Source organism: Podarcis raffonei, chromosome 17 (assembly GCF_027172205.1).
Source record: "Podarcis raffonei isolate rPodRaf1 chromosome 17, rPodRaf1.pri, whole genome shotgun sequence".
Lineage (NCBI taxonomy): Eukaryota > Metazoa > Chordata > Lepidosauria > Squamata > Lacertidae > Podarcis > Podarcis raffonei.
This window is the reverse complement of record NC_070618.1, coordinates 9,394,680-9,421,196: the sequence shown is the minus strand read 5'-3', so window position 1 is coordinate 9,421,196 and position 26,517 is coordinate 9,394,680. Positions and strand designations below refer to the sequence as shown.

The 26,517-nt window shown below is 43.8% G+C and overlaps 1 protein-coding gene and 2 long non-coding RNA genes across 3 annotated transcripts in view; 1 reads left to right on the top strand and 2 right to left on the bottom strand.

The window, feature by feature from the left end:
- EPHA1 (EPH receptor A1) overlaps positions 1-14,759 on the bottom strand; it is an 83,261-nt gene extending 68,502 nt beyond the window's left edge. Inside the window, exons 1-2 of the mRNA XM_053370439.1 lie at positions 14,364-14,759; positions 1,268-1,335 (exon numbers count right to left, since the gene is read on the bottom strand). Coding sequence (XP_053226414.1) covers positions 1,268-1,335; positions 14,364-14,460 — 165 coding nt within the window. The 5' untranslated portion in view covers positions 14,461-14,759. The remainder of the gene's footprint in view (positions 1-1,267; positions 1,336-14,363) is intronic.
- LOC128404679 (uncharacterized) lies at positions 7,156-12,951 on the top strand. The gene is made up of 3 exons (XR_008328152.1): positions 7,156-7,516; positions 9,670-9,743; positions 12,588-12,951. It is a non-coding gene; the product is annotated as an uncharacterized LOC128404679 (long non-coding RNA).
- A 1,914-nt stretch (positions 14,760-16,673) lies between the features above and the next one.
- On the bottom strand, positions 16,674-24,725 carry LOC128404678 (uncharacterized). The gene is made up of 4 exons (XR_008328151.1): positions 23,890-24,725; positions 20,588-20,640; positions 16,901-17,296; positions 16,674-16,800 (listed from the first exon to the last, which is right to left on the bottom strand). It is a non-coding gene; the product is annotated as an uncharacterized LOC128404678 (long non-coding RNA).
- Positions 24,726-26,517: the final 1,792 nt, after the last annotated feature.

Sequence of the window (26,517 nt, the reverse complement as noted above, 5' to 3'; positions counted from 1 at the left end):
AAGCGGCTTAGTCATGCTGGCCACATGACCAGGAAGCTGTACGCCGGCTCCCTCGGCCAATAAAGCGAGATGAGCACCGCAGCCCCAGAGGTGGTCATGACTGGACCTACTTTTACCTTTAAGAGCCATGTGTAGAAAACTCAGGCCTGGAATATAAGGCTGGGCTGATGTCTGGTTACAAAGTGAAGCTACCATTCTGCATCAAAAGCATGCAGCCCTAGATCTGACGGGTTATTTCAGGTCCAAATATCACCTTCAGCTTTCCTCACATCCGTAGCTCTTGTCCATTTCCTCCCAGCTTCCCTTTCTTTGTCAACCCCCACCCTTTTCTCTTCATCACCTCTCCCCCAGTAGACCTTCAAATCCTCCTGTCCCAGCCACATATCATTGCTTCCTTTGACTTGTTTTCTCAACCCACCCCTACGTAGGGTGGCCACACAACCTATTTTACAGAGGACAATCCTTGATCCCAAATGGCTGTCAGTACAGTGGTACCTCAGGTTAAGAACTTAATTCGTTCTGGAGGTCTGTTCTTAACCTGAAACTGTCCTTAACCTGAGGTACCACTTTAGCTAATGGGGCCTCCTGCTGCTGCAGCGCCACCGGAGCACGATTTCTGTTCTCATCCTGAAGCAAAGTTCTTAACCTGAGGTACTATTTTTGGGTTAGTGGAGTCTGTAACCTGAAGCATCTGTAAACTGAAGCGTCTGTAACCCGAGGTACCACTGTAGTCAGTCCTATATTTGAAGGTGCCCTCTGTTTGAGGGCTGTCCATTCCAGTCTAAGTCTGGTTTAAAGCTCAGGAACGGAAAAAAATGAGAAGTTGCCCATCAATAGTCAGCAGACTGAACAGGCATCCAAGTCACCTGGCATCTTCCCCACTATTGTGAGATGTTTTGCATTTCTATTTAAATTCTAGCAGTTATTTCTACATTTGTGCATACACATGAATACATATACGCATAAATTATCATGCATAGAGTTTATGCAAATTTATGTCTTTTTTTGGGTCTGCCAAATTTTTTTGGCAAAGCGTAACGGGCTATCTTAGCTCATCTGATCTTTTCTAAGGCCTCTGTCTCTTCTGCCTCTCATTCTCTACAGACCTTTACCTGCATTGCCCCTCTCTGACATCAGAGAACCTCAGCCAATGGGAACCTATCACCGCCAGAGGTATCACTACCACCGCCACAAAACCCCTCCATGCATTTCAATATACAGGTAGATTGCTTCCAGTTCTATTTCTGAACATGAACTGGCTACTCACCCCATTTTCTTGAGGATGTGGCAACCAACCCAGCTCATTCTGAGCAATGCTCGTGTCAAGAAGGGTCACTGAAAATCAGAAAACAAACAAAAATTAGAAGGACAGGCAACAAAATATTGGATTTCAAGTCACCATGTAATGGGCCCTTACTGTACAGGCTATCCTTTATGCCAAAGGAAGGCAGCTTCATTGAAAGTCACTAGTGGAATCATAAAGGTATGAAGGGACCTCCTGATAGCTCAGTTGGTAGAGCATGAGACTCTTAATCTCAGGGTTGTAAGTTTGAGCCCCACATTGGGTGAAAGATTCCTTCATTGCAGGGGTGGGACAAGATGATCCTCTGGAAGACACAAGATCTACCCACCCGGGAAGAATGGCAGATGAAGGTGATGGACTACATGGAACTGGCGGAAATGACTGGCAGAATCCGAGACCAGGGAGAAGAGTCGGTGGAGGAAGATTGGAAGAAATTCAAAGACTATTTACAGAAACATTGTAAAATTAATGAATGTTAGAAGGATGTTGGAATGAAGTTACGTGGTTTTAGCAGAAATGTTATAAAGGATTAAGTAAAAATAGAGTGTTAATTGGTGAGAATGTAAAGTTACATTATATTAAGATAAATTATTAGGATAAAAACAAAGACGGAAAGGATTTGCTGAAATAGCTAATTGAACTAGAATACAAAAAAGGGAGGTGTGAGGAGGTCAAGGAAACAAGCAAATGAAAGATAAGTTATGGAAGGATTGATTTGTTTTTTGTTTTGTTTTTTTTAATTGTTTCTATTCTTCTGTTCTTTTTGTTCTTCTTCTTTTTTCTTTATTTTTGTAATCTTTCAATACCTCAATAAATATTATTCAAAAAAAAAAAGGAACAGATGATCCTCATGGTCCCTTTCAACTCTACAGTTCTGTGATTCTGTGACCTTGAGAATCATATGGTCCCAGAGAGCCAATCCTGTGCTGCCACTTGCTATACAGCACCAAGATCTCCTGTTGTTCCTCTACTTGTCACAGGTAGATGCACATATGTCCTACTTTACCGCATCATAGAATTGTGAGCTGGGAGGGACCCCAAGATTCATCTAGTCCAACCCTCTGCAATGTCGGAATCTCAACTAAAGCATCCATGACGGATGGCCATCCAACATCTGCTTGGAAACCTCCAAGGAAGGCAGAGTCCTCTGTTTGAATGTGTCCTCTGTTTGAGAGCTGTGCAGATCAAGAAAGGTCTGACGATTCCCCATCAACACATAGCAACACCTGCACAGCAGACTGGGAAGACACACGTCACCTGGTGCCTTACCCACTGTGGAGAGACGTATTGCACATCTGTTTAAATTCTGTCAATTACTCCTACATTTGCACCTATATTACACTTATAACATCTCATACTCAAATGGATGTCCACTTTTTTGGTTGATGCAAATTATCACCTTTGGGGATGCATAACTGCTACCCTACATAGGGACTGGACCAGGGGTCAGCAACCTTTTTCAGCCGTGGGCCAGTCCACCATCCCTCAGACCATGTGGGGGCCCAGACTAAATTTTGGAAAAAAAATATGAACGAATTCCTATGCCCCACAAATAACCCAGAGATGCATTTTAAATAAAAGCACACATTCTACTCATGTAAGAACACATTGATTCCTGGACCGTCTGCAGGCCGGATTGAGAAGGCAATTGGGCCGCATCCAGCCCACGGCCCTTAGGTTGCCTACCCCTGGACTGGACCTTAACAGTCTTTGGGACACCTGGGCACCTGGAAGTTGTGCTACAAAATAAAACACATCCATTTTAAAGAGAGACTGGTAGTGAGATGTGGACAATGTAAACAAGGAATGGGGAATCTCAGGCCATGTGCCAAATGTGGTACCCCAGGCCTCTCTGGCTCACGACAGGACTCATCCCTATACTTCACACTGTCCTCTGGTTCCTTTACATGGCTGAAAGGTCTCCCTTCCTCTTTCCACACAAGTTCATTTTTAAAAAATGGGGGGGGGGGGCACAGAAGAGGAGTCCTTGTCCTTTCTGTATTCCATCCATTTTGCAAGCAATAAAATGTCTCAGCCAGCAGTTAATGGATCTCGGCCACACCAACCTGACTTCTGAAACGTACATCTTAAATCACAGAACTTGCAGCAGCTGAGCTGAGAGAGTTACTGACTCATACTTCAAGTTCCTCTCATGAACAAATGACTCCCAGAAGAAGTCACCATGATTTGTCTACTGCTGTGGCAAGTAAAGTGGCGAAAAACAGCCGTAACATTATCTGGGGTTTATTAGAATGGGAAAGGGGTGCCTTGACACTTGCAGTCATCTCTTCAGCACAGAGGAGCCTGACCTAACAAAAGGATGAAAGTGACAGGGACAAATTACCAGAACAAAAGATCAATTAGTGTTGCCTCAGGGAACTAACCAGAGACAGGAATGACAGGCCAGGGGATCATGGGAGACAAAGATGCACATGCAGTCACTTTTTTGAATAAAACTGTTCAACAGTTATGGGATCCCCACTTTGGGCTACTGTATGTACAGTGGTACCTCGGGTTAAGTACTTAATTCGTTCCGGAGGTCCGTACTTAACCTGAAACTGTTCTTAACCTGAAGCACCACTTTAGCTAATGGGGCCTCCCGCTGCTGCCGTGCTCCTGGAGCACAATTTCTGTTCTCATCCTGAAGCAAAGTTCTTAACCTGAAGCACTATTTCTGGGTTAGCAGAGTTTGTAACCTGAAGCGTATGTAACCACATCAGTACCACTGTACTGATATGACACATAAGAGACTGAATGTCTGCTAAACAAAAATCCCAACCTCCAGTTGGCAATCTTGTTTTTGGCCTGATGCAAATGTAAGACTGGTTAGGGGATTAGAGCACCTTATGGGCCCCACACTCTCCTTCCACACCCACCTCGCCTCTCGTATGGGCATGCTTTCCGTTTCGGGGCTATAATTAGAGTCAAGGGCTGCACCTGTGCTTTCCCTAATCTTAGCCAGCATCAGACCACACTTTGGAACCATGATTAGAAGTGGATTTGCAACCTGTGGTTTGGGCTGACTACGGCACACGTTAGACATTACAGCCTCCCGGTGGAAGCTGCTTTCCCACAGGTTCATGCCAACAGCACGGCTGCAGCTTCTAAAGCCCCACAATTATGTGGGTGAGGCCAATTGTGCAGGTCTTTCCTATTCTGTAAACCTCATCCCTCGTTCCCTACAGCTCATCTTCCTTCTCCTCTCTCCCTGCCCTGGTTGTGAGAGGTTGTTTTTTTGTCGCTTCCTAGTTCTTGCTTCTCTTTCCCAACTCCTCCTTCAAATTTCATTCTGTTGATTCTTTAACTCCTTTTAAGCCCTTTTGTGTGCATCAGCCCATTATTTACTCCTGATCTTTTAATATCTTGAATTGTGCTTTCACTCCTTTCTCCTTCTCCTTTAATCTCTCTCCTTTTTCCTGTGTGTATCTACCAATTAGTAATGTTTCGTGAATCTGATGGCATCTCCTCTAGTGACTAGTCCATGAAAGCTTATCCCACAATAAATTTGTTTGTCTTTAAAGGGCTACAATACTTTTGTTATTTCATGGCACGATCACATTCACTTTTTTATCTTACATATTTCTATACTGCTTTTCAGCCAAATGGCCCTCAGGGTAATTAGCAGAGATAAAAAGAATACAGGCAACTCCCAATTTACATGGGGGCTATGTTCCAAGGTCCATTCTGAAGGAAATCAGCCCCGAGTACTCACTGGAAGGACAGATCCTGAAGCTGAGGCTCCAAGACTTTGGCCACCTCATGAGAAGGGAAGACTCCCTGGAAAAGACACGGATGTTGGGAAAGATGGAGGGCACAAGGAGAAGGGGACGACAGAGGACGAGATGGTTGGACAGTGTTCTCGAAGCTACCAGCATGAGTTTGACCAAACTGCGGGAGGCAGTGGAAGACAGGAGTGCCTGGCGTGCTCTGGTCCAGGGGGTCACGAAGAGGCGAACACAACTAAATGACTAAACAACAACATGTTCCAAGGCACTGTGTGTTTAAGTGAAATCGCCTATATTTGAAACACCATTGAAAAAGCCTGTTCAACCACCATCACTTTCTGTGACGTTCTTGGGTCACTTCCGGGTTTGGTGTGATGCACACATGCGCAATCATGCCTAAAATGGTCACTGCCTGTATATAAATGTTGTTATTAATTTAAAAAGCATTACATGCACACATCTGTGTTACTGTGATGACATTGTGCTTTTTCTTATTACCACCCAAGCCCTGCTTTCACTATCTCCACAAATCAGTGAAGTCTGTAAATCAGAGCATGTAGTAAGCGCATGAGAGAAAATCCCCAATGAAGTAACCTCCTGCAGTCTCTTCTTCTGTCCTGTCTGAAGAATCCTTATCTACTCCTTTAATGAAGACCTAGGGTGATAATAAAGTGCTCTTTTAAGTTTGGAGCATCACTGACTCACACAGTAGTAACATCTAACAGATAAGAAGTAGAACACTCTTGTGCACTTTTAGCACCAGTGCTATCACAGCAAGGATCACTACTGGAGGCCTCCAAGTGTTAAACATCGCTTAAAGGCTCTTCTCAGCTGCTTTGCAATAGCCTACCCATCACTGATTTAAAACACCATTGTCCTATAATATGATACTAGTATAGTTAAAGCTATGGTTTTCCCAGTAGTGATGTATAGAAGTGAGAGCTGGACCATAAAGAAGGCTGATCGCCGAAGAATTGATGCTTTTGAATTATGGTGCTGGAGGAGACTCTTGAGAGTCCCATGGACTGCAAGAAGACCAAACCTCTCCATTCTTAAGGAAATCAGCCCTGAGTACTCACTGGAAGGACAGATCATGAAGCTGAGGCTCCAATACTTTGGCCACCTCATGAGAAGCGAAGACTCCCTGGAAAAGACCCTGATGTTGGGAAAGATGGAGGGCACAAGGAGAAGGGGACGACAGGACGAGATGGTTGGACAGTGTTCTTGAAGCTACCAGCGTGAGTTTGACCAAGCTGTGGGAAGCAGTGGAAGACAGGAGTGCCTGGCGTGCTCTGGTTCATGGGTCATGAAGAGTCGGACACGACTAAACGACTAAACAACAACAACAAACAGTTTAATCTGAATGTCGCCGCCTGAAGTGTGTGAAAAGAGCTTCTGCCTATGAGGTGCTTCAATGTTAATGCGCTTGCATTCAGTGTGCATGTGCACTACGGTGAAGATGCATCCACCCTGCACTCTGAGATTTAACTTCTACAGCCGGCTTCCCCAACCTGGTGCCCTCCAGATACTTTTGCTTGGAGTAGAGCAACAATGCTTGCAATTAGTTACATGAACTGGGCAGAGAGGGCAGTGTTTATAGGCCAAAAAGGCAATCTAAGGCAATCTGTTCTTGCCTCGCACACTCTTTTCTAGGAAGTACTTTTTGGTAAAGCAGATTACTTCTGTTCAGGCTTCTACTTCCTTCCTCCTTCGCCAAGTTAGTCCAGGTTAGCGACAGAACGAGTTAGCATGCGGTTGTAATGCTAACGTATTGGCTCCATCTTGGCCACGTGCAAAACAGGTGCTTAGCATGGCCTTGTTTGCTGTGAGTAATAAACCTTAAGTCTTCTTTATCCTTTCAACTTGAAGTCTTACCAGACCGTTTCTCTGTGCAAACAACTGCAAAATATTTACCAGACTCTCAACCACGTCGGATTAGAACTACCACCAATTTCAGCCAGCCAACCGAGAGGTGGTGCTGGAAACCAGAAGATAGGAAAAAGGAGCAACTCACAACTCCGTTTTAAAGCTGCGCTTCCAAAGGGCAACACAAGGGAGTTTTACTATGGCCAGGAACAAAAAGTGAAGAAAAGTAGGGACAGCGGGAATAGATTTTTGCTCATATAAAACATTTAGACTCTGCTTCTTAACTACAGGAAGTCTCCTTAACAACTCTTACTGACAGTGGTTCTCCATGTTTGCAGACTACAAGATAATAGCATCATGGGCACCATCATGGTCATCCAGTCTAACCCCCTATAATGCAGGAATATTTTGCTCAACATTGGGCTCAAATACACCCCTGAGATTAAGAGGCTCAGGCTCTACCAAATGAGCTGCCTCAGGCCCAGCCCTGCTGCTGGAGATCCTTGTAACTGGAGCTACTAGGACCTGAAAACTGAACCTTCCAATTCTGCCCGATATTGCCTATTGCCCTGACACGGATGCTCAGCAGGGCCTACAGGCCTCTGAGTAGGCTATGACTAGGGTGAGTGACTCTGAGCGGGCTTTCCTTGCTACTCTTCTCCCTGGATGACTGCTTGCATTTTGGCATGTGCTGAGGATCTGATCTGTACCGCCCATAATGTTAATTTATCCATGTTGGGTAGAGGGGAGGCCTATGTCTGAAGGATCCTTTTCTTTCATAAGTTTGCATGGAGTAGGGGAATGCGTCTGCAGGTACGGAAGAAGAACGCACAAGAAACCCGCTTTGAAATTTCCAAGAAGAGCAAGTTGTTTTTCTTGCTACATTACCCAGTTTGTTCCACTTTCTTCATTCTGACACATCTCAAATGGATTTCTGCATTGTGCTGCAGACTAATAAGAGGCTAGAATGACCATTAAGGCCTCAGTGACTCATTTTCAACCCGGTGCTTAATAATTTAAGCTGCTGTGCTGAAAATTTCTTCTGCGGGTTAAAACAAACAAACATTCTCCATCAATTAATGAGGTGGAAAAAGGCATTAGAAACTTTTCAAAGGGGAGAGATTAATTTGAAGGGGTGAAACTCTCAGGGTAGGGTTTTTGTTGCGCTTATCTTACTTTTCAGGTGGCCAGTGTGTGTTTTGGTTTCTCAGTGTCCTTTCTTTCATTCTAGAAATCCTCTCAGCTGGCACTTTGCAGCCTTCCCAGGTGCCCAGGTGTCAGTTAAAGCCCAGGGGAAAACATCATGAGGTAACTCCTTCCATGGGCTTTTTTAATATCATGGTCAGCTGGGGAAGCTGCAAATTGCTGGGTAGATGTTTACAGGAACGGGTAGCACGTGTACCACCCTTGGCCATCTCATGATGATAAAATAAGCTTAAAACCCCACAACCACTCATATTTTAAAGAAATTCTAAAACACCCTGAGACTGTTAGAGAAAAATGGGAACCCTTTTGCTGAGGAGGAAAAGGTTTGAGAAACTGGGGGGAGAGGTATCGGCACTAATTAAAACAGTGGGACTTGATAGCTTCCCCAACCATCTCCTATGACATCCACTAATACAACGAAAATCTGGATTGTCCAGATCTGATCTCAAACGTTGTCCTGCTAGCCCAAGTATCACTTTAGACTGCTTTAAAATGGCTGCTGTTGTTTTTTAATTGAAATGTGTGATTGGAATTTGTGGTTGTTTTAGGTAAGCTGCCCTGTGAAAGCTCTGCTCCAAAATGTGACCTATTTTACATTTTCAAGAAATATTTCAAGAAGAAATGAAATAAAATCTTGCTACACTAATGCCGCAAGCTGTGCACAGCTCACAAGAGGGGTTCATAATATATTTGCTGGAATTGAGAGGGTAGGAGACATTGCCCCCCCTTCTGCACTATGCATTCAAATCAGTATCATACCACTTTAAACAGTGATGGTTTCCTGACAAGAATTCTGGAAAATGCATTTTTAAGGGTGCTGAGAGTTGTTAGGAGAACCCCCCCATTCCCCACACAGAGCTGCAATTCATATATTGATTTAACCGTCACTCCCTCTTCCCAGGGAACTCTGAAAATGGTTTCTCTGTGAAGGGAATAAGGGTCTCAGCACTCTTAACAAACTACGGTTACTGGGATTTTTAGGGGGCAGAAAGCTGTGATTGTTTAAAATGGCATGTCACTGCTTTGAATGTATAGTGCGTTGCCAGAAGTGGGCAGAATACAACTCAATAAATCACCCACTCAAAAAAATGCTTCAGTGAGTCCGACTCAAGCAAACCCCCATGTCTGACATAGAGTTCCTTCTCTGGGTGCTATTCACTGGTACCCTCAATCTAAATCAATCCGGGGGGGTGTTGCCAGTGGCGTAGCGTGGGTTGTCAGCACCCGGGGCAAGGCAAGTAATTTGCGCCCCCTAACCCAGGTAGGGGCAGAGAGCTGCGAGTGCGAGCGCCCCCCCCAGATGTTGCGCCCGGTGCGGCCGGCCCCCCCTGCATCCCCCACGCTACGCCACTGGGTGTTGCAGAGAGAGAGAGAGAGAGAGAGAGAGAGAGAGAGAGAGAAGTAAAATGTATTTGGCATAAAGTTATACGGAAATGAAGGGTTACAAAGCATAGCAATGCTTGTCAACTGCAGCCAGCACGGTAACAATAGGATATGTAGTGAAGGGAGGTCCTTCTCGCTAGACCTGCAAACTATTCACTAATTAGACCTATCATTTCATTCCCACAGGAGATTAAATTCAATTTAAAAGACTTCTTTCGCACTTCTCCTTCTCCAAGAAAATTCTGGGCAGAATCTTCAGAGTAAGTTTTCTTGAAGAAGAGGGAACCAGAGGCATAGGGTGATGTAATAATGTGCTCATTTATGGCCATTCCTTCTTTTCTCCCTTCATGTGTGTAACATGTAAAGTGGGATCAAGTAAGCGGGTTAAAGTAATCAGGTTCTGGACAGCTACGAACCTTGACAGCTTGGTTTGATGCAACTTGCCCATGGAAATGCAGAACATCGGCTCCAAATACATTTTGATACTAGTTAAAAGCAGATTATCGGGACGCGGGTGGCGCTGTGGGTTAAACCACAGAGCCTAGGACTTGCCGATCAGAAGATCGGCAGTTCGAATCCCTGCGATGGGGTGAGCTCCCGCTGCTCGGTCCCTGCTCCTGCCAACCTAGCAGTTCGAAAGCACCTCAAAGTGCAAGTAGATAAATAGGTACCGCTCCGGCAGGAAGGTAAATGGCATTTCCGTGCGCTGCTCTGGTTCACCAGAAGCGGCTTAGTCATGCTGGCCACATGACCTGGAAGCTGTACGCCGGCTCCCTTGGCCAATAAAGCGAGATGAGTGCCGCAACCCTAGAGTCGGTCATGACTGGACCTAACGGTCAGGGGTCCCTTTACCTTAAAAGCAGATTAAGGGTTTCGGATAAGGGCACCCATCTTATAATAAAAACAACTACTATAAGCAATTCATACAAGGAGCCCGTTATTCGAAAACTTCATCAGTATCACTGCGTTAGATAAGGAGAAGGTGCCAGCCAAACAGAGCTAGAGGCCAAAGAGGAAGGGCACAAAGGCCGTCAGGGTTTTCATGAGATGGTGAAATACTGAAATCAATATTTGAAGAGCACTTATATACGTTCAGCTTCGAAGTTCTCATGAGTTTTGTGAACTCTGCACCTGCAGTGTGCAGAGCAAATATATTTATCACTTTATAAATTCCCCATTTGCTAATGTCATTCTAACCCAGTAATTTCACCCATTGGTTATGCCATATTTCCGTAATTCAGGTTTAGAGATCGTTCCGATATAATATGTTGTCAGCCACAGACACGATGATGTAAACTTGCTTGGTCTGCTGACAATCTGGTGAAACTAAAATATTCTGATTGAGTGATTTTAATCGCATTCATTTTGACTAACAATGTCAATTTTTACCAAGACTTCCCTTCGCTTCGCACTAATCACCTGTGAAGCCTCTGGGCCATATTTACATCACACCATAGTCTTAAGTTGGTTTAAATGTCCTGGGAACTATAGCTGTGACAAGTGAAGTAAAGAGTGGATTGGCAGGGATGGTCCCTAGCAAAGAATTCACAGTACCATCATCAAACCTGCTATGGTCTCAGTCAGGATAGGTGTACAGCAAGCATCAGAGCATTGATGCTGCATAATGCTTTTCTTCTGGTATCATCTCCTCCTCCTATCTTTCTCATTTTCCCTATGCCAAATTTTCCTTTTCTTACAACTTCAAAACTTCAATAGAAATTATATGGGGGAATGTGTGGATAAAAGCATCAAAGGTCATGTGATTTTTGTACGCTGAAAGAAAACTACAGTGGTACCTCGGGTTAAGTACTTAATTCGTTCCGGAGGTCTGTTCTTAACCTGAAACTGTTCTTAACCTGAAGCACCACTTTAGCTAATGGGGCCTCCTGCTGCCGCCGCGCCGCCGGAGCACGATTTCTGTTCTCATCCTGAAGCAAAGTTCTTAACCTGAAGCACTATTTCTGGGTTAGCAGAGTCTGTAACCTGAAGTGTATGTAACCTGAAGAGTATGTAACCCGAGGTACCACTGTATATGAAAATGATGTACTGGTGGTATTTGACTCCAACTAAATTATCTAAAATTTACAAGACAAGTTCAAATGTCTTCTGGAAGTGTAAAGAAAAGGAGGGTACCTTTTATCACATGTGGTGGACATGTAATATAACAAAATCATTCTGGGAAATGGTATATAATGAACTTAAAAAAAATTGTTTAAAATAACTTTTGTCAAAAAAACAGAAGCGTTTTTACTAGGAATTACAGGTACCGAGATTCCAAAAGATTAGAAAAGACTTTTTATGTGTGTGACAACAGCTGCACGGATGTTATTAGCCCAAAGATGGAAAGAAGTGTCAATCCTAACAAGGGAAGAATGGCAAGCCAAAATGCTAGACTATGCCGAAACGGCAAAACTAACAGGGAGACTCAGGAATCAAGAAGACAAGGACATTAAAAAAATGGGGAAAATTTATAACTTACCTAGGAGACCATTGTAATCAAATTAAAACCCTAGCTGGACTCTAAGATACACTTGTAAAGTAATGAAGATTACAGATAATTTGGAAAAATGAAAATTATGGACAACATATGTAGTTTTAAAGTGGGACGCAGGTGGCGCTGTGGGTAAAAGCCTCAGCGCCTAGGGCTTGCCGATCGAAAGGTCGGCGGTTCGAATCCCTGTGGCGGGGTGCGCTCCCGTTGCTCGGTCCCAGCGCCTGCCAACCTAGCAGTTCGAAAGCACCCCCAGGTGCAAGTAGATAAATAGGGACCGCTTACTGGCGGGAAGGTAAACGGCGTTTCCGTGTGCTGCGCTGGCTCACCAGATGCAGCTTTGTCACGCTGGCCACGTGACCCGGAAGTGTCTCCGGACAGCGCTGGCCCCCGGCCTCTTAAGTGAGATGGGCGCACAACCCCAGAGTCTGTCAAGACTGGCCCGTGCAGGCAGGGTACCTTTACCTTTATGTAGTTTTAAACTCTGTTTTAAGGACCCATGTAGGCGATGGGGGAAAGTCACGAGATTCAGAGAATATCACAAAATTATTACACAAACTGTTTGAATGTAAATTTTTAATGATAAAAATAAATTTTAACAAATTCCAAAAAGGCCCAAAAATGGAAGCGAGAAGAATTACCAACGATGGAAGAATGGAGGATGAAATTAATGGATTATGCGGAACTCGACAAACTAACGGGAAGGATCCGAAACCGGTGCGACCAGAAATTTACCGAAGACTGGAGTAAATTTGTGGATTATTTGAAAAGTATATGTGATGATCAGACGACGTTTGTAGGTTTGCAAGAAGTTCTGTGAGGGATAACATTAGAAATATTGTAAAAATGGAGAAGGAGAGATGATATGTTATGAGATCTAAAGGCAATATTAAGTTAGGAAATGCAGAAAAAGTGTTTAAGACGGAGGATTATCAGAGGTGCTGATGGAAGTCCAATAATGAATGTATTTGTGATAAATTGTGTGGTATGTTTTATAATTTTGTATTTTAAAAACCAATAAAAATATTTTTAAAAAATAAATAAAAAATTCCAAAAAATGTCATGTGATTTATATAGTGCTAGCTATTCAAACATTATTATGTATTTCCCCCTTTTCATGTTGGAATAATCAGGAAAGCTTGGTGGAAAGCCAGATGGTAGCTTGCTAGGAGGCTTAGCAAGGGCAGCTGGTTAGACAGGAAGGGGGAAATCATTGAAACTTCTCAGTGACTCCATGCCACAGAAGCTCAATCAACTGGCTGAGGGCTGGGGTTGGGATTCAATAGATATATACCCTTGGGACAGCAATAGGCAGAAATTTTATTTATTTTTAATGTCTATTTCATTAAGCATTCTGTCTTGTTTAATGAGAACTTTGAATTTCAGCAGAGTTATCCTTAAAGGTCCATAAACATTCTCGACCTTCCTCATTGTTTATTATTTACTCCGTACACGGATGAGTTCAGAGAAAACTACTGCTTTGTTTGCTTTTTACGTCTTGCATGTAATCTGCCAGATTATAATTTTTATTTTTTTGTGGTACTGTGTCAGGGTGGGTAGGAGAGGCATAGTACTAAGAACCATCTCCAGGCACAGAAATTACAAGCTACAGACTGTCTGCTCCGTGTAAGCGGAATATATGTGTGATTCAGGTTAGCACTAAGGTTCTAAAGTAATGGGCTCTATAAAGTCCTTGGAGTCGTATCATTTGCCTACAGCTCGCTTATCAGGGCATTTCACTGTTCCTAATATATTTTTATTTTTCAAAAAAGAAAGGTTTTTTAAAAAGACAAAACACCAAGACCTGGAAAGCTAAGTAAAAACAAAGACCCTCTTTTTCAACCAAAAAAAAAACTAGAGCTTAAGACTAAGCATATGTTATTTTAAGAGATTTTTCACGTATTGGGGATGCCACTCTTCACTTCAATGCTACTTTCCAGGTAAGTAAAGCCAGGGCAGAGATGGTTAAGTGAGCTTGCCAATCAAGGCCTTTTTAAGCATCTCTTTACCACCTAGGGCTGTTTCACACACAACACAGCAGTAATTCCAAGTTTGCCACTTGGTGCCACAGCCAACCCAGCACTAAGCACACCTGTACTGACAGAACACAGGTCCACCACATTCATGCTTTACATTCTTAGGTGCACACTTAAAAATAATAAATGCATTAGGAGGCTCTTTCCTAATTTCTCATCCGCCAGAACTCAACACACATTGCAACTTTTTTTAATAAGCTGTTCCTAACCCAAGACTCCCTATAAAATGCTCCAGCAGTTTTCTTTTTGTAGTTTTTGCCTGGAAAACGAAGCTTCCCCTCCTTGGTACCTTCCAAGGAGTTTGTCCAGTTTAACCGAAAACTCCACGCCCATCTTTCCCAAAGTGCCCTTACCTTCTTTACTGGACACCTCAGGAGGAAGAGAAGCCCAGTGCAGGAAAAGAAGCTCAAAGGAGAGAACTGCCTTTGTCACAGTAAATCTCAGATCCATATTCCCTGTGGAGGCACTTCTGACCCTTTGCAGCACTCCTCCTCAGCTCTGGCAGCCTGCAGCTCTCTTAGTTCCTTCTCCAGAGGCCTTACACATCTGGGCAACAGCGTGGTGCCCTTTGCACGAGGCTCTCTCTAGAGCCAGATGACGGACTGGGGCTCGTGCATTGCAAAATCTGCCTGCCTGGCCCTGAGTTATGATGAAAGACTCAGGCAGAGGAGTGGTGAAACCAGTTCTCTCCCAATCAACTCCCTTGCTTTACTAGCTTGAAAGGGGCTGTCCCAGGACTTCCCATCTGACAGACAAATAAACTCACCTTAAAGGTAGCTACCTTTTCCTGGGATCCTCCCTCTGTCTTTTCCTCAGTTACACCCTGTGTATAGCTTCAGGGTGCCACCTGGTGGGTCGGGGCTGACATTTTTGGTCTTCTTCCAGTGGCTTCCACAGAAGTTAGGCTTTGTGTGTTTAATAAATAATAATAATAATAATTGTTTATTTATACCCCGCCCTTCCCGGTTCAGGGCAGTGAACAACAAATTTAAAACACTTCATTGATGCAACAAAAAACAGCATAAAATACAGTATAAAACGTGAATAACAATAAATTTAGAATTCAAAAATCAATTTAGGGGGGGAAATGCATCCAATAAACATTAGATGGTCACCAGGGCTAGCTGGCTAAGTTAGTCCTATTTGGGCCAGCGAGGAGACCAGGGGAGAATTAGCTGTGGGATCCCAGAGCAGGTAATCTTCATAAAAAGGGGACGGGGATGGAAGGAAGGGGAATTAGAGATCAGGCTAAGTTCAAATTGAAAGCCAGGCAGAATAGCTCTGTCTTACAGTCCCTGCGGAAGGAAGTTAAATCCTGCAAGGCCCTGGTCTCATGGGACAGAGCATTCCACCAGGTCGGAGCCATCACTGAGAAGGCTCTGGCCCTGGTGGACTTCATAGCTGAAAGAAGCCACTTGGATTAGTTCTTTTGCAAGATTCCTCCTGCTCTGGAGGGTAGGACGCAAACCAATGGCTTCAAGTTACACGGAAGGAGATTCAAAATAAACATCAGGAATAACTTTCTGGCACTAAGAGCTGTTTGACCGTGGAACGATCTTCCTTGGGAGGTTGTAGACTCTCATTCCTTGGAAGTTTTAAAGCAGATATGATGATGATGATGATGATGATGATGATATATTATTTATTATTTATACCCCGCCCATCTGGCTGAGTTGTTTATTGCCTTCTGCGCATATGCTTCTAGGCAATGCACAAAATGCAATAAAACAGCTAAAGATCAGTTTAAAAACAGTACAGAAAATAACACCGGGTCAGTTTTAAAACAATGCTTAGTAGACTTCCATGGAAGAGAACTATTAATCCAGCTGAGACAGCTTGGTGGAACCAAAATGTCTTCAATTATTTCCAGAAAGTGCAGAAAGTGGGTGTCTGTCATATCTTGACAGGAATGCTGTTGCACAGAGCAGGGACACAGGGACAACCTCCCTAAAAGTCCTACCCCGAGTTATCTTCATTGCTGAGCAGGGATTCAAATTCACCTCTATCTCTTCCCAGTCCAATACTCTAGCACAGCACATGGGCTCCTTGACATGCTTCTACGGTTAACAGCACAGTGTGCTCACCCAGCACAGAATTATGAGAGGGGTGATCTCATTGACAAAGTCAGGAATTAATGCAGGATTTGTAAACATTTTTTCCTCTGTGGCTGGGCTGGCTGGGGATGATGAAAACTGTAGTCCAAAACATCTGGATGTGTCCTTTTCCAGAGCTATAAATAAATGCAATAAGATGGCTCATGGGGCTGCAAAACTAGTGTATTGGGTAGCGAATAAAGCTGGGGGACCAAAGAGCAGAGAAAAAAAAGTTGATGGCAGCTGTCAATATGATGAAGAGGTTATGGTTAAATAATTTGGTACAAACAAATATTGCTATACTCCGAGATTTAAAAACAAAATGCAAAGCAAGTAAGACAATCAGTTTTGTTTGATTTATGTTGATGTTTAGTATTTGTTAAGTTTCCTTACTTCGGACACATGGTATGCAAGAGTCTGGTCAATCGCATTAGCAGAAAAATTGACTCATCAAGTTATAGCTGCTAAAGGTAAGTCAAATCCCTTTCCTTTTACAACACCTGGCTGGCCAACCATTTATTAATTACATGAAAATAGAAGACAGTGAAAGAACACCACCATGCTCTCATCTGAATTTATGGAATGATTTATTGAACTGAGCCAATACAGATGTTGGTAACTTTTATTCTTGTAGAAGGTTGTGAAGCCCAATATGTTGTGATGTTCTTTGTTGGTTATACTATGCTGATCTGTTGACCTAAACGTGAATAAAAACATTTTGTTAAAGCCTTGGCTAAGCTTCCATATTACACAGAAGAATTCATGTAGCAGAATGGGGGAAAATAGCTAATCCTCACTGTTGGCAGGTGGTTCAAATTTGCAGTAGTTTCTTTCAGCAGCACCTTCTTGGTGTATCCCCCTTTCTTCAACTATCCAAGTGCAATCCAGTGGAGTTGTACATGTAGCAACATATCCATCCACCTTCCTCCGCACGGTAATGTTATAAAGTCTCCACCCCCAGCTTCCCAACTGGTGAGTGATCATATTCCAGCTGGTCACCGTATTTACTTTCTTTTTAGCTTTTGGGCCAACGTCTGTGGTGGCAATGCTGGACCAAAGCCATTGCAACCAGAAGAAAACCACGTTGCCATCCAGCAGTTTGTATATTGGCCTGGCACTGACTGCAACCGTGACATCGTCGTAACCCTGGTTGTGGACCAGGATAGTCAAGTCATTAGTTTTCGCTTCCAGCTCTGAAAAAACAGGTAAATACAGATGATATTATTCATTTCCCTTAAATTTCCAGAGCACTGTAATGAAGGCAAAGGGCAGTGCTAAGCTGAGGATTTGGTGCTTATTAGCCCGACTTTTCCCTGTGCCTACTGCTACTACGTTGGCTTCCTATTATCTTTAATTTTTTGTTTTGTTTAACAGCCAGCCTGTTGTACAGTATAATAATAAGAAATCAATGTACGCTATAAAATGCATAGGGAAAGGCCTTTTCTCTTAATGCTGTCTTCACCCATTTCCTGACCAGCAGTAATTCCTCATCGTGATCTGATATACAATGTCCTCGTCTCTCTCATGATCCTGTACAACACAAAAAACCCTCAGGATGAAATATAATTACCCCCTAGTGCATGCATCAAGTTTTACTCTATGGTTTTTATCATTTGTAAATGTGTTAAAATGTTTCCCCAACAATAAACTTTTTAGGCCATTGCGTAACATGTCCCCCACCCCACCTCACCCTGGAACTATGCCCCAGTTATATAGGACAGGCACATCCAACTACCAAGAGACTGCAATCTAATCCCAGTATAAAAAAACTGGCAGTGATCTACCCTTTGGGGGGGTAGGCCAGAGTTCCTGAGCTTTTTTTAGGGGGGCCAGGCAAGAGTTGTTGACCTTTCTTTAGCGGGGAGACACCAGAGATATAGAGCTTTTTAGGGGGCAGGCCAAAGTTGTTGAACTTTTTTTTTAAGGGGGTAAAGGTAAAGGGACCCCTGACCATTAGGTCCAGTCGTGGCCGACTCTGGGGTTGCGGCGCTCATCTCGCTTTATTGGCCGAGGGAGCCAGCGTACAGCTTCCAGGTCATGTGGCCAGCATGACTAAGCCGCTTCTGGCGAACCAGAGCAGCGCACGGAAACGACGTTTACCTTTCCGCCGGAGCGGTACCTATTTATCTACTTGCACATTGAGATGCTTTCGAACTGCTAGGTTGGCAGGAGCAGAGACCGAGCAACGGGAGCTCACTCCGTCACGGGGATCCGAACCGCCGACCTTCTGATCGGCAAGTGCTAGGTTCTGTGGTTTAACCCACAGCGCCACCCGCATTTAAGGGGGGCAGAGCATAAATTGCTCAGCATAGACAGAAGCAGGCAGCAATTACTCCAAATTTTGTTTTCCCAATTGTCCGCAGAAGACGGCAAAAGAACAACCATTTTGCATGATAGAAAAACACAGCGAGGGGGCCAGGGTTTGATACATTCATTCAACAGCTCCCCCCGCCCCACGATCGCAAATGAGCCCAAGATCGAACATGATTGACCACTATCACCAGGGGATCTACCTGGTGATTACGGTCGACTGGTTGGACATCCCTGATATAGGCTGTTTCAAATCCTATATATATTTGCCTTGTGATTAAGTGACACTGAACTTGCATAGAATCAGAATCAGATCTCCAATGTACCAGAGTGATTTGTACTGAATGCTAAAATTTTGATTTCCCACACCAACTATTCTGATAAATGTGTTCCTAATATACAACCTGAAGGGACGTAGGTGGCGCTGTGGGTTAAACCACAGAGCCTAGGACTTCCTGATCAGAAGGTCGGCGGTTCGAATCACCGCGACGGGGTGAGCTCCCGTTGCTCGGTCCCTGCTCCTGCCAACCTAGCAGTTCGAAAGCACCTCAACGTGCAAGTAGATTACCTTCTGGCAGGAAGGTAAACGACGTTTCCGTGCGCTGCTCTGGTTCGTCAGAAGTGGCTTAGTCATGCTGGCCACATGACCCGGAAGCTGTACGTCGGCTCCCTCGGCCAATAAAGCGAGATGAGCGCCGCAACCCCAGAGTCAGCTACGACTGGACCTAATGGTCAGGGGTCCCTTTACCTTTAATATACAACCTGAGTACACTTCTATGCAGAGTGGAACTTTTCTCTGAAGAGGAATTTGTGATAGTGCAGGGAGAATATGTTTAATTCTTTTGAGGACCTCACTTCCTCCTGTTTAATGGCAGTCCCACGCAACCATTTCAGTGGTCATGTGCACATTCCTTCATTTCGCAACTAGTATTTGAGTGGGCAGACTGACAATCTGAAACACAGGTTCATTCATTTGAAATATTTATACGTTTGAAATATCAAATGTGAACTTAGCTGGAAGAAGCCCCAGCATGTTCCAACATGTTCATCACCGTTTAATTCTCTTGCAGGGCTTTTCCTTGAAAAGGGTTGTAGAAGATTATGTGGCTTCACAACATCCCTGTTTTTTCCAACTCTACAAATTCTATGATTCATTGAAACTGTCTTCTTTCTTATACAGGGGTACCTAATCTGTGGGTCTCCACATGTTTTTGGAATACAACTCCCATCTTCCCTTGCTGTTCGCCACACTGGTTGCATCTGACAGGAGTCAGTATACAGGGGTACCTTAGGTTAAGAACTTAATTCGTTCCGGAGGTCCGTACTTAACCAGAAACTGTTCTTAACCTGAAGCACCACTTTAGCTAATGGGGCCTCCCGCTGCCACCGCGCCGCCGGAGCACGATTTCTGTTCTCATCCTGAAGCAAAGTTCTTAACCCGAGGTACTATTTCTGGGTTAGCGGAGTCTGTAACCTGAAGCGTATGTACCCCGAGGTACCACTGTACTTCAACAATATCTGGAAGGCTTCAGGTTACCTACCCCTTGTTTTTACAGATAGTACGTCTCTAATTCTTAGCAAGTTAGAACAGCCCATTTTTTTAAATGTCAGAACAGAAAGACTGGTGTTTGAAACATGTTGAGAATTAAGAATCCTTTGGGGAATAAAAATATGTAAATATATGTAAAAGGACTGGGTAAATTAAAGATGGTTGCAGAACCTGCAGCCCTTCAGCTGTTGCTTGGCTACAACTTTCACCATCCCTGACCATTCGCCATGCTGTCTGAGGCTGATGAGAGTCTAGCAACATCAAAGAGGACCACAGTTTCCCAAATCTTGTTTTAGAACATACAGTGGTACCTCGGGTTACATACACTTCAGGTTACATATGCTTCAGGTTACAGACTCCCCTAACCCAGAAACAGTACCTCGGGTTAAGAACTTTGCTTCAGGATGAGAACAGAAATTGCGTGGCAGCAGCAGGAGGCCCCATTAGCTAAAGTGGTGCATCAGGTTAAGTACAGTTTCAGGTTAAGAACAGACCTCCAGAACGAATTAAGTTGTTAAACCTGAGGTACTATTGTACTCCAAAGTCCTCTTCAGCACCCATGAGTTCCCTGGAGGCAGAATGTTTTAAAATCAAGGCATTTAGAAAGTGCAACATGAGATCATACCCATTTTCTGAGGGATGTTTCTTCTCAAACACCGGCAAGTCGCTGGCAAAGATCTGCAAAAGAGAGAAACGTATATTTTTCAGAACATAAAGGATCTTTCCACTGCACCACATCTCAGTGTCCAAATAATGCTCCAAAGACTTGTACAGTGGTACCTCAGGTTAAGTACTTAATTCGTTCTGGAGGTCCGTACTTAACCTGAAACTGTTCTTAACCTGAAGCACCACTTTAGCTAATGGGGCCTCCTGCTGCTGCCGCGCTGCTGGAGCAAGATTTCTGTTCTCATCCTGAAGCAAAGTTCTTAACCTGAAGCACTATTTCTGGGTTAGCGGAGTCTGTAACCTGAAGCGTATGTAACCTGAAGCGTATGTAACCCGAGGTACCACTGTACATTGACAATGGCCTCTATAGGTATTACTCCTCTCTAAAGAATATGCCTCCTTCGTGCTCTTGACAGTGATGCAATCTACATCCCACCTGCATAATAACTTTAAAGCTGTATCACACAGCTTTAAGCGGCAATGACTTCTCTCAAAGAATCCTGGGAGCTGCAAGTTGTTAGGAGACCCCCTATTCCCAGAGTGGATTAACAATCAATCCCTCTTCCCAGGGAGCTCTGGGAATTGTAGCTGTGAAGAGAACAGTAGTTTCCTAACAACTGTCAGCGTCCTTAAACTGTGGTTCCTGGGATTCCTTGGGGAAAGCCGTAACTGTTTAAAGTGGTGCGATACTGCTTCAAATGTACAGTGGTAACTCGGGTTACATACGCTTCAGGTTACATACACTTCAGGTTACAGACTCCGCTAACCCAGAAATATTACCTCGGGTTAAGAACTTTGCTTCAGGATGAGAACAGAAATTGTGCTCTGGCGGTGCAGCGGCAGCGGGAGGCCCCATTAGGTAAAGTGGTGCTTCAGGTTAAGAACAGTTTCAGGTTAAGAATAGACCTCCAGAACGAATTAAGTTCTTAACCCGAGGTACCACTGTATAGTGAAGATGGGACCTGAGTCAGGAATAAGGGCACGTTTCCTTAAATGTGGTATGATTACCATTTATCAGCATGTGTTGGCACTGTTCTCTCTGTGTGTCCTGTCTTACAGTGTTGAATACCACCAGCCACAATGAAAGGATTCCAAAGGCGTACAAAGTATTTGTGTACTTTGTTTCCCTCCAGTTTTTTTGTCTGAACAAAAGTCATGGAGAGCAATTTATTAGTGGAAAAAATGCTATGATAAAAATCCTTCAAGATGGCGAAGTATGGGGAGATGCGATACCGGGGAAAAGGGGAAAGTTCAGCTCTCTTCCCCTGTGCACCTTTTCAAGTAAACATTATTCCCCACATGTTCCCGCGCCGCTTTGTGTGTGGATGCAGCAAACACCTGAACAAAGATGGCTGCCACCATCATGATTTGTTCTGTCCAGTGGTGGGTCTTCCCCACATATTTTCTCTTGCTAAAACTAGTCTCCAGCCTTGCTGGAGAAACCGTGTTTCGCTTTTATTCTGAGGGAATTGTGTGTTCCTGTTAACGCTGGCTACAGATTCAAGTCACTAGAGTCTGTTTATACTTTCCATTACTGTTTCTTTGTTTCGGCAGCACTCAACACAACAAGAAATCTGTTTTGCACCTAGTAGAGTCTAATTCAATTAAGTCTGCCTAATGCCTCCAGCATCGCTGTCCAGGGCCAAATTAAACGTGTCACCACCATTCATGCAACCAGCAATTATTGTTGACTAAACAACATGCGTGAGGCCCCCAATCCGGATCAGGACCCTGGGGGAAGGCTAGGCAGATCTTAGCCTTTGTTTCTCCACCCTGGTTCCCATCTGGATTGACAGGAAAACTTCCATTGCCACCAGTCTGGTGGAATGCAATGAGTGTGTGGGGTTTTTTGGGGGTGGGGTGGGCTAAAGCACCCCCAATCGCCCTGCCAGGGTACTGATCCATAATGCACTCCATGCCTGATATTCTCTGTAAAAATAATTCACGGAGTTGCCTAATATGTTTACAAACCGCAGACTTTGGGGCTTTCCAAATTTCCCACCACCACCGCCCTCTTCCCCTTTCTCTGCCTTGACTGTTAATGTTTGCGCAGATTGAGTCGGAACGAGTTTAAACTTGTGAGGAGCTACAAAAGGATTCCAACAAACGGAGCGAATGTGTGGCAAAACAGCAGCAGCAACTATCATTACTATTACTATTATTATTATTAAGTTTCTTACCCTCCCTTCACCAGCAGGTCCCAGGGCAGGTAATTGGTAATTACTCAGGGCAGGTAGAATAGTATAACTTATCTCTACAGAAATGCAGAAATACCAGCACGCTAATGGCATCAGACACAAAAACCATTTCCTTATACCATCCCAGAGCTAATGGCGCAGCTGGGAGAATAAAGAGATGCTTTGAAAGCCCTCAGAGCTTGCAAATAAGCAAAGTGCACTGTGGGAATAAAACTTATTACAAGAGGTATCCTCTGCTCACACTTTTCGTGAGGAATATTACTTTTGGGAAGAGGACACAACATCACAGACTGTGAACAGTCCATCCCTTTAAAGCACACTCAGGGCACTTATTTCTCCTCAAAGAATTATGGGCACTGTAGTTTATCCCTCACAGAGTGACAATTCCCAGCAACCCATAATGAACTACAGTGCCCAGAAGTCTTTGAGGGGAATTATGTGCTTCAAATGTGCTTTAAAGGTAGTGTACACAGCCAGAGATTGTGCCCCTCCATCAACCAACCACTTTTTCCTCTTCCCCACTGCTGCTACCACCTCCATTTCTCTACCTCTCTCTCCCACGCTCCCTCTTTCTTTTGCCTCTGCCTTAGCAGCGATGGCACTGGTAGTTTGTTCCCTTCCTCTAAGGAAGTGTCAAAGGGGTCCTGTCAACCAAAATGAGACCAATCACCTGTCCAGCACTCTATGTTTGCGACAAGAGGCATCTTAGGCCTGGTTCTTTCTGGTTTCTGCCTGTCATGTTTCCATTATGATTTTCTGTATTGTGCGATTTAATAAGCTGTGAGCTAGTTTCATTTTAATTAAGGGCAGTTCCACTGATGCAGTTTTAAAAACATTTTTAATTTACATATTTGCCCATTTAGCATCACATAATTATCCCTTCATTGAAGTTTTCTACAGTTCTTAGGGTGTGTGCCTTTTGTAATTAAATAGTGATAATTTAATTTTAGGCAGTTATCTAGAGAAGTTAAGACAGCACATTTGATTGTTTCAGTGTTATTTTGTCTATCTTACTCCTTCTGTTACTATGACAGCTGCACCCCATAAAAACAACGTCACTTACCAATCTTAGTCAGTTCTCCTTCTTAACAGCAAAACGAAGGTGAATGAAACTAAAGCTGAAGGCAGGCAGGTCAGATAAAGGGAGGAAAGCTTAAAGAAAAGAATCTGGAGAAATGAAACTAAAACTGTTGCCATTTTTAGTAAACGAAATGCAAATGAACAGGATTTGTATTCAGAAAAGTGGCTTTTGTGTGCCTCCTTGTGGACTTCTACTGACATTTCCTGTTTTCAGTGGATTCCTGCAGATTCTATAACTTCCACATCTGCATGGCCAGAATAGGTTGGGCTTTGTGCATGAAAATAGGCAGCTGCGTTGCAATTTCTGTGGGGGTTATTCAAACTCTGTACCTTCGGCCTTCATTGTCACATGCAGAACAAGCCAACACTCCCTTTCCTGCATTATATGTGTGAAATTATGATATCTGAAGGTCATATGATAATTACCTTATTTCTGAAGATGTTTTCTTTCTGTTTCTGTATGTCAATGCTGGGGTCTACGTTCCTGGGCTAATAAGCCCAGATAATGTACATTTCCTTTTTTACTTTTCCTAGGCGAGTAGCTGCATCATACTTTGAGAGGTCTGCCAACAACTAAATCATCAATGAGTGAGAACTCCTCCCCCCCCCAATGCCTAGTTTTATATAGACGTCCACATAATTCTGTTACTGGGATTCAGCTACACTGGCAAAGAAAAAGCACTTTATATGCGTTGTTTATGCATTCTAACACTGTGACACCAGATGGCGCTGTGGAGTTCCACTTTTGCTAACCCAATTTCTCATATAGAGTTTGCAACATGTTTAACTGAAACAAGTCTTTGATGGGTCTAGATCCAGCCCTGGTTTCTAGTTAGTTAACCCACAGGCATATGAAATCTCTCCTAGGTGGCTAGTTGCCACATACCGTATTTTTCGCTCTATAACACGCACCCGACCATAACACGCACGTAGTTTTTAGAGGAGGAAAATCCGTAGGCATGCCACCCGTAGGCATTCCCTCCATAACACGCACAGACATTTCCCCTTACTTTCTAGGAGGAAAAAAGTGAGTGTTATGGTGCAAAAAATACGGTAATTTCTTTTTGCTGAAATTCAAATGGTTTTGTTGTTGTTTTTTAAAAAAAAGAAAATTCAGGGGGTTCCTGTTCTGGCTCATAAAATAGAGCTTCAGACTCTTATCTTGGAATGTGATTGGTACAGATTGACCACAATGTGCTTCCAGGCAGTTTGGGTCATTCTTCACTTAGCTAAGTGTTTCTGTGTCCAGCAATACTGCTGCCATGGGCTCCTTTGGGAGGGTGGGTGAGAAATAAATTTATTTTTTAATAATAATCATCAGTGCTTTTTTCTGGGGGGACGGAGGGGTACGCATACCCCTAAACATTTTGTGAATCTAAGTTTGGCCTCATTGAGGGGCAGTATTTCAATATGAGTAGGAAAATGAGAGTAAAAAGGTAAAGGTAAAGGGACCCCTGACCATTAGGTCCAGTCGTGACCGACTCTGGGGTTGCGGCGTTCATCTCGCTTTATTGGCCGAGGGTGCCGGCGTACAGCTTACGGGTCATGTGGCCAGCATGACTAAGCCGCTTCTGGAGAACCAGAGCAGCACACGGAAACGCCATTTACCTTCCCGCTGGAGCGGTACCTATTTATCTACTTGCACTTTGACGTGCTTTCGAACTGCTAGGCTGGCAGGAGCAGGGACCGAGCAATGGGAGCTCACCCCGTTGCGGGGTTTCGAACCACCGACCTTCTCATCAGCAAGTCCTAGGCTCTGTGGTTTAACCCACAGTGCCACCCACGTCCCCTCTAAATGAGAGTACCCCTAAACATATTTTTTTAGGAAAAAAGCACTACTACTACTACTACTACTACTACTACTAATAATAATAATAATAATAAACAGCTGAAGAAAGACAAGAGTTTTACCAGAGAGCTGAAGGCTCCTAGTAGCAACAGTTACCCATGCTGTGATTGACCACTGTAATGTGTTATGTGTAGGGCTGTACAGTGGTACCTCGGGTTACAGACGCTTCAGGTTACAGACTCCGCTAACCCAGAAATAGTACCTCGGGTTAAGAATTTTGCTTCAGGATGAGAACAGAAATTGCGTGGCAGCGGCAGCGGGAGGCCCCATTAGCTAAAGGTACCTTATTAACCTGAGGTACCTCAGGTTAAGAACAGTTTCCGGTTAAGAACGGACCTCTGGAACGAATTAAGTTCTTAACCTGAGGTACCACTGTATTTTGGAAATTTTAATTCATTCAAAATGCAGTTACCGGTCAGTGGGAACATGCCTTGCCAGTACTTGAAAGACCTTCACTGGTCTCCAGCTCATTTCCAGGCACAATTCAAAGTCTTTGTGTTTACCTTTAAAGCCCTCTATGGCTGAATGCCTGTTTCCATATATTTCTATTTATGAGGTCATCTTTGGATGCTTTTCTCCAAGTAACCCCATCAGCTAAGATAAGGGGAATGGTGATTTGGGACGGTACTTTCTCAGTGGTGGTGCCCGATTTGTGGAATTCTCTCCCCAGAAAGGCCCACCTGGCACCAACATTGTAATATTTTTGGCACCAGGGAAATGCACCACCCCCACCCCCGGTTTTTTCATGTATTTTTGTTTATT